The sequence below is a fragment of the Nicotiana attenuata genome, unplaced genomic scaffold (assembly GCF_001879085.1).
Source record: "Nicotiana attenuata strain UT unplaced genomic scaffold, NIATTr2, whole genome shotgun sequence".
Classification (NCBI taxonomy): domain Eukaryota; kingdom Viridiplantae; phylum Streptophyta; class Magnoliopsida; order Solanales; family Solanaceae; genus Nicotiana; species Nicotiana attenuata.
Window position 1 is genome coordinate 67276 of NW_017672652.1, and position 8322 is coordinate 75597.

General features: G+C 37.2%; 1 protein-coding gene across 1 annotated transcript; it reads right to left on the minus strand.

Moving 5' to 3' along the window:
- Positions 1–3896: 3896 nt before the first annotated feature.
- On the minus strand, positions 3897–7419 carry LOC109213981 (serine carboxypeptidase-like 46). The gene is made up of 11 exons (XM_019377833.1): positions 7411–7419; positions 6443–6581; positions 6256–6360; positions 6064–6159; positions 5883–5975; positions 5692–5777; positions 5285–5584; positions 5055–5191; positions 4773–4865; positions 4511–4628; positions 3897–4288 (listed from the first exon to the last, which is right to left on the minus strand). The coding sequence occupies exons 3-11, from the start codon at positions 6323–6325 to the stop codon at positions 4091–4093; spliced, it is 1191 nt and encodes a 396-aa protein (XP_019233378.1). The 5' UTR covers positions 6326–6360; positions 6443–6581; positions 7411–7419; the 3' UTR covers positions 3897–4090.
- Positions 7420–8322: the final 903 nt, after the last annotated feature.

Genomic DNA, 8322 nt, shown 5'->3' on the forward strand with positions numbered 1-8322 from the left:
GTAAGAGACTATTATTTTTATTTTATTTAATTAAAATATAAAACATAAAGTAAACAAACATATTAAAGATTTAAATCAATTTTACACATAGTTATACCAAAGCATATATTATTATCTAGTAATTACTTATTGTTACATAATGATTTGAATCATCAAAATACATCATTCAGTATAAATTAGAAGTCTATTCCACAAATTACTATATATTGATAATCTACCATGAAATAATAAGTAAAGTCACTCACACATGATAATATTTCTCAACAATTTCATCTCTATGTCTATCACACAACGCATCCATATTAGTAGAAGACTTGCCTTGCATTTCTAAAGGAATATCAGAAGGCCCATCTCCTTCCTCAATCTCTACAGTAATGTCTTCATTAGCATAATAATTGAATTCCTTATCGGTAGAAGAATATCGTCGGATGAAATTATGTATAGCCATGATAATTGTAACTAGATGATTCTGAGTGTCAAACTTGAAAGATGACATTGAACGTAAAATAAAATAATTTTAAATATATATAAATAAATTTTTTTGTAAAAAAATAGTTAAGTATGTTTAAATTTAAATTCAAAAAGAGTAACTAATTATTAACAACACATAATGTATAACTTATTTTTTTAAAATTTAATTTAAAAAACTGCTTAGTATTACCTAACCTTACTAACTTTATTCTAAATTGCCAAGTGGCCTGTAACGATCCGGCCGGTCGTTTCGAGAGTTATAATCCGTTTTCTTCTTTATTTTGTGTTCTTCAGCTGTATTTGATCGTATCGCGTTAGTTGGTTCGGGTTCGGAGTGGTTTCGGAGAGAATCGAGACACATAGTCTCTTTTGAGAAGGCTTAAGTTGGAAAAGTTGATCGGATGTTGACTTATGAGTAAACGACCTCGGAATGGAATTCCGGAAGTTGGAGTAGGTTCTTAGTGTCATTTGTGACTTGTGTGCAAAATTTCATGTCATATGGACGTGATTTGATAGGTTTCGGCATCGTTTGCGGAATTTGGAAATTTAGAAGTTCTTAGGCTCGAATCTGAGTGTAACTTGGTGTTTTGATGTTGTTTGAGTGATTCGAAGGTTCGACTAAGTTTGAATGAGGTTATGGGTGTGATGGTATGTTGGTTGAGGTCCCGAAGGCCTCGGGTGAGTTTCGGGTGGTTATCGGATCACTATTTGGCTTTGGAAGTTGGAAATTATCTGATATCTGGTGTTGGAAAGTTGCAGGTCTCGGATCATTAGAAGTGCGGCCGCGATATCGATTACGCGGACCGCGATGGGAACTTCGCGGACCGCGGAAGGACTTGATTCAGGATTCGCGACCGTGGTAGAGGTTGGCTCAGGACTCGCGGCCACGATGGAATTATGCGGACCGCGGTAGTGATTGCACGACCGCGGTGAGAAATATGCGGACCGCGGACTAGAAGTTCAGAGAGCACTATATAAGCGAGGTTTAGGGTTTTATTTCATATCTTGGACTTTGGGAGCTCGGTTTGAGGCGAATTTTCGGGAGTTTTTCAAGGAAAAGTAATTCTAACTCGGTTTTGGCTAATAATCATGAATCTATCATTGATTTCATCATTTGATTTGTAACTCGAGATGTAATTTGGGGGAGAAATTTGAGGACTTTCATAAAATGAACTTTTGGATTTTGAAAGACGATTCGAAGTCGGAATTGAGAGAAACTAGTATGGGTAGTCTCGTAATCGAGTGTGTTGTTGGATTTTTTGACTTTGGTCGGATTTTGAGACGTGGGCCCGGGGTCCGGTTTTTGAGTTGACCTTTTGACTTTTGGCCTAAAGCTTAGCATTTTCTTATGGGATTGATTCCTTTAGATCGTGTTGATTGTGTCGAATTGTTTATGGCTAGATTCGGAGCATCCGGAGGTCGATTTGAGGGGCAAAGGCATCGCAGAGTAGGATTTTGGCTTGGCTGAGGTAAGTAACGCTTTCAAACTTGGTTCTGAGGGTTCGAAACCCCGAACTTCGTGATATGTGATTAGTATTGAGGTGACGCACATGCCAAGTGACGGGCGTGTGGGCGTGCACCGTGAGAATTGTGACCTGGTTCATTCCATGGTACCGAATAGTGATTTTATCTTGTTGATATATGTGTTTCTTCATGTGATGAAGTAAATGGATTGGAAATCATGCTAGTTGTCATGCTAGGGCTTTACGCCGATACTGTTGAGACCCGAGTGGTCGTTTCTTGCTGTCACTTTATTAGATTCATTGATATTCTGTACTCAGTCTTACTCATGCATATCATATCATGTCTCGGTCTCAGTTGTATTATTTGGCACATCATATCATTGTTTCGGGCTAGTTTCAGGGATTATGAGCCCGTGTGTGAGAGACTGGAGAGTGATGACTGAGTGAGGCGAGAGCCTAATTATGAGTGGTAGTTATGGGATCGGGCTGCACGCCGCAGTGGTTATGTTGATTATTATGATAGCGCTTGGGCTGTAGGAGCCCCTCCGGAGTCTGTAACACACCCCCAGTGAGGGCAGATAATATTTTGAGGGATGGATTTCCCTGGACATGGATTTGTCCGATTGATATCTGGAGATGGATTTCTCCACAGGGTTGGATTACCCTTTTCCTCGGTACTGAGTGATTATAGTCAGCGATGAGTATATTCCGGGATGGATTTCCCTGTGCCGGATGGCCATATGCGGTACTATATATATACATACACACACACACACACGTGGAGATGGATTTCTCCACAGGGTTGGATTACCCTTGTTCCTCAGTACTGGTTGACTTGTAGCCAGTGTTGTATATGTTCCGAGATGGATTTTCCTGGGCCGGATGGCGATATGCAGTACTGAGTGGTTGAGCACTTGAAAGTGAGAGCATATGATGCATTTCATACATTATGTGCATTGGCATGTAGAGTTAGCTGAGTTTTATATAACCCATTGTTCAGATCTGTACTGATTTTACTGCTCGAGTTGTATTCTTTAATTGATAGCATGCCTACTTTTCCTGCACAGTTTATTTCTACTGCCTGTTGAGGTTACGTTCGTTACTACCTATCAGTCCATAGTTTGGACTTGTTACTTACTGAGTTAGTGTACTCACGTTACCCCCTGCACCTTGTGTGCAGATCCAGGTACTTTCGGTCCCGGTGGCAGTCATTGACCGAGGTCGCAGGTTTTTGTGATTGTTGAGGTATCTGCATGGGGTTCGCAGGCCTTGACCCTCCTTCTCTATTCTAGATGTGTTTCGGTTGTAATCAGTAAACACCGTTAGTTTTTGAACACATTGTGTCAGTGAGACTAAAGGTACTCCACTTTAGCATACTTAAGAGACTAAATATGCTCAGGGTTATATTTGAGGGATCAAAATAGACCTACCCTCAAAGATAAGGGACAATATTGGCCAAAACTCAGACCTATACTAGTGGATTACCATTCAATTATCAAAAATCTTGAAGAGGTACCGGGGCATGGGATCGATTCTCAGCCACTGCATTTTGCACCAGGCTGCCCTTTTTCCTTGAAGATGTACTGGTATTTGCTCTGAGTTTGAAAATGAAGTTTTGGAAAAGAAATTTCTTTTTTTTTTTTTTTTTTTTTTTTTTTTTTTTTGCAAAAGCTGCTTTTCAACCAAACACCAAGAAGTCTTTCAGTTTTGGCCAAACAAAAAAAACTAGTTTTGAATAATTTTCCTGTTATTCAAAAATTGAAATACTTTTTGGTTGGTGTTTGATTAAAAAAAACTGTTCTTGATGAAAGCTGGTCTTTTTTTTTTTTTTTGCAGAAACTTTTCTTCAAAATTTTGAAACAAATCAGTAGCGATGATCCAACATAATCAAAAGTTATGGTACGGCCCTTCCCCGGATCCCGTGCATAGCAGGAGCTTAGTGCAACGGGCTGCCCTTTGGTATAAATCAATCATTGGGGCTCTAGGTAAAACCTAGGGCCGGCCAAGTTATATGCAATAAGTAGACTTATTTAAAATCCACACAGGAAAAAAAAAAAAAAAAAAAAAAGGTAAGACAAAGATTACAAAAGAAAGCTTGAGAATAGGTTCTTGCAGTCTAGAGAACAGTGGAATAGAGGTTCATCAGAACGATAGGATTACGCAGCTGAGGTTGCAATGGTGCTGCTCTTACGTGGTGGAGGATGTCCTCCCAGAAATGCTCTAAAAAGTGTAAGAGCTTGTGAAGGAGATGTATAGGGCACTTCATGAGCTGCACCTCTTACTGTAGCAAATGTTAAATATGTAATGTTTTTGCCTTCCCTTAGCCCTCCAAATGACCGACTCCATCCTCCAATCTGCAATTAAGCAACAAATTATATATATACAGGCACGTTTCCATTGTCTGATCCCTCCAGTATAGAGATGGATCCAAGATTTAGAGTTAGTGGATTCTAGGAGTTCATCTATTATAACTAAAATTATAAAGTTTTTTTCCTATGTTATCCTAACTAAAAGCAAAAATGCAGTCGCATCTTTTATCTAAGGCTACATTGTACTTTGGGAATAGGGGAACATACCTGCAAGCCATCATACCAAGGACCATATTTGTCAAAAGCAACTAGCTTTAAATCTCGAGCAAGCAGTTTAGCAATTTTCCTAGTTTGGGTCAGTGGGAGTTTTGAATCTTGATCTCCACTGGAAAAAGCAAAACATGCACAATTTTACTTTAGATTAGCAGCTTTTAACAAAACCCAAAAAGTAAAGACTACGTAGTTGTTACAATTGTGAAGTTAGCAGGAAATTTGAGTGTAGGAACTTCATACTTGGTAATGAACTAACCTGAAAAGCAGAATTGGTATATGCTCTTTTAGAATATTAGACAGTAGAGGTATAATGTTCATAGCAACATCATCTAGCCTATACTGAAGGGGCCTGCATTTTCAGAGATTTTAACAGACTTGTTTTATAAATGCATAGGCAACAAGCAGATGAGAAAGTAAATGGTGTTACAAACACAAAATAAATAAATAAAACTATTCTCTGTTTAATAGTTTATGATTTTAGATAAAGCGATAAATAGAATTTAGTGCAAGAGATAGTGACGGGACGGAGAGAACCTACCCTGAACAAATCTCCCAGGCATACGGCAGGTAAGTGGTATTGGCATGTAGCGCCTTCTGAACTTCTGGCTTGTTGAGGTACAGATCAATCCACTCAGTAAGGCATGGATCAGCAACTTTTCCTACTTTCTTATCTAGCTGTCAAAAAAAAAATAGCTGCAACAAGTTAGCTCCAATTGCAAATAGTTGAATTATGTCCTGATCACGGTTCTCATGGAATTTGTTTTATACCTTTTCATGCATTGTGGAAAGGTTTCCAAGGGTCCGTAATCGTCCTGCTGCATTAGAGGATACACATGTTGGCAAAAGAATATCGTCCTTGACTGTATCATTTCCCATCTCCTCCGTTCTGAGTTCCCACACTTTCGAGCATTCGTTAGATGTCTCATTACGTATATACTCCAGCACATACCTTGTTTCATTACAGATTGTTCTTTGCATATCAAGCAGTTCATCAGAAATGACACCATGTGACCATAGATATTCCGCCGACTTCACGCTTATTTCAATATCTAGCAGTGGATTCCCCAGCTACAAAGCCATTGGACTAAGTGAAGATTTGAAAGTGATAATATTATCAACAGATAGTTGAAATATGAAAACATGCTTTGGTGGTTCAAGAGTAATGTAAACATTACTGCAATTGATTTAAGCTTTATTGGTTTAACATTGGGCTTTCTGTTGTAATCAAGCAGCAATAATGTGAACTGTGGTATATAGTGACCTAAGAACCAAAAACATTCTTATTAGTTAACAAATCTTAGTGTTAAAAAGCTACGAGTATATACAACCAAAAGAGTATATAGATTAGGCCAGTTCATATGTGAACCTGCATAACTCTCCCCGGTTAAGTACACATCCAAGTTTCTATATTGAGGGAACTTCTTGAACCAGTTGAGGATGAATTGGAGATTCTCCTTAGCTGTAAAGGATAAGAAAGAGCAAAAACAATGATATCCTGTAGCATTGACTTATCAATATTATTGGCTATTTCAGGAAAACTGGTGTACCAGTTGCAGTATCATCCCAGTTGATGTTGTCTGAGCTTGTATTTGAGTATGAAAATCCTACCCCAATAGGGGAGTCCACATATAGCATGTTCGATTCTGTTTCATATTCAGCAATCAAAATCAGTCATTTTTATCAGGTTCTCGGGTGTAAAAACTTTTATATGTGATCATTCAGGAAACAAGAAACATTACCAAAATTCCAGGAATATTTGTTTTTTATAAGACTCCCATCTTTCCCTGGCCGAAAAGGACCATGCTGCATAAAAGCACCGTAACCCACAGATGAACAACCAGGGCCTAAGGTTTTAGATTCAATCAAATTAATAACTTTTTAGTTCAATTCTTGAAATGAAAAACCAAGGTCAACAGAGAAATGTACCTCCATTGAGCCAAACAGTAAGGGGAAGTGACGCGGCATTTTCTGAATCTGCTTCGACAAAGTAATAAAATAGGGCTCTGCCATGTTGAGCATTTGTAACAATATAACCAGAGTATTGTTTGAAGAAAATATTTGGAGGCTGTCCAGGAAGAGAAGTTATGAGCTCAGAACTTGATTTGAAGAAGAAGAAGAAGGAGGAAGATAAGATAGTGAAGATATAGAACCATGGAACCATTTTCAGATGGAATGAGTGAATCAACTTTGAAACTTGAAACACAGCAAGTATATCCCTGCACGCTAAACTTTGCACTTAATATTACTGTATATTGACATCTAATTATTACTCCCTCCGGTCCACAATAAGTGACCAATTTGCTTTCGGCCCACCCATTAAAAAAATACTAAAATTTAGATAAAAATAGTTAGTGTGACTAAACTATCCTTAATTAAATGTTGCAGCATAATTTAATATGAGGAGTAAAAGACTTTTTAGGGATACATACATAAGGGTAATTTTGGAAAAACAAATTGAATTTTGTCTTGATTATATAAATGGACACTTATTTTGTACCAAAATAAAAAAGCAAATCGGTCACTTATTGTGGACCGGAGGGAGTAAATGATAAGACAACAGCTAAAAGATACATCAACATTAAACATCTAATCTTTTGATAAAGAAAAAAAAAAGTACATGTTTAAAGGGTTAAATATGTCCTTATACTATTGAAAAAGGTTTAATATTACCTTCCGTTATACTATCAGTCCAAATACACCCCTAACGTCATACTATCGGTCCAAATATATCCCTGACATCATGAAAGTGGTACAAACCTAGCCTTCCTCCGTTAACTGCCTTCCCTATGAACACATTTTATTGCTACCTCACCATTTCACCCTGTTTGCAGCTACCAAGTTCAATTACTTTGAAGTTCTATCATTATTTTGAAGACTTCACTACCTCTACTTACTCTTGCTTTTCAAAATACTTGTTGCTTCTCCGGCCGATACTGGAATTGTACGTACCTTTCACTTGACCTTACAATTTTGTGTTTTGTTTTGCTTTTCCTTGTTTTGTCGCTGAATCTGTAAGACGTATTTAGGGAAAATTTAGTACCACTTTTATTTTAATATAAAACGTAAAGAGAGAAAAAATGGTAGCCTTCCAGAAATGTGGTTGAAGAGAAAGAAACAAAAAAAATATTAACTCTCGTGTCTAGGTTGTTTTTCTTTCTTACCATGGTCAATTTTGAAACCTTAAACTTTTGCCTGAATCTTTGCTTAGTTTGTTATATAAAACAAAATGTATTTTCGTCTGTATAAGCATTAATTTTGAATAGCAAAATCAGAATTTTCTCGGTTCACATTGTTTCATATTATCTTTAGTTGTTAGCATTTCGTTTGATATAGTTTGTTTGTATATCTATGATCTGTGATTTTTCTTCAAATGAACGGGAAAGAAAGGTTGTGGGGAAGAGATGAAAATGGGAGTATAATGGTGAGGTGGCAATGAAATGTTGCAATAGGGAGGCAGTTAACGGAGGAAGGGTAGGTTTGTACCACTTTTATGATGTCAGGGATATATTTGGACCGATAGTATGACGTTATGGATATTTTTAGGACTGATAGTATAACGGAGGGCAATATTAGACCTTTTTCAATAGTATAGGGATATATTTGACCCTTTTCTGTTTTTTAATCAACATGGCCTTTACACATGTAATTTCATTTTTTGATAAAGAATTACGACATGTTTAAAGGTTGACATATTTTTTAATCCACACGGGCTTGTTGTATTATCACTTAATAATTAGATGTCAGTATATTAATTAATATTAAGTGCAAAGTTAGTGCAGGGAAAAAATTTCAAACCAATCAATGAT

What these genes read in the sequence shown, in the direction of transcription:
- LOC109213981 (XM_019377833.1), bottom strand. Translation starts at nt 6,325, where the DNA reads ATGCAGCATGGTCCTTTTCGGCCAGGGAAAGATGGGAGTCTTATAAAA. An exon ending in TTTCCACAATGCATGAAAAG is followed by an intron (nt 5,192 to 5,284) that starts GTATAAAACAAA and finishes TTTTTTTGACAG; the next exon opens with CTAGATAAGAAAGTAGGAAA. An exon ending in ATACCAATTCTGCTTTTCAG is followed by an intron (nt 4,629 to 4,772) that starts GTTAGTTCATTA and finishes TGCTTTTTCCAG; the next exon opens with TGGAGATCAAGATTCAAAAC.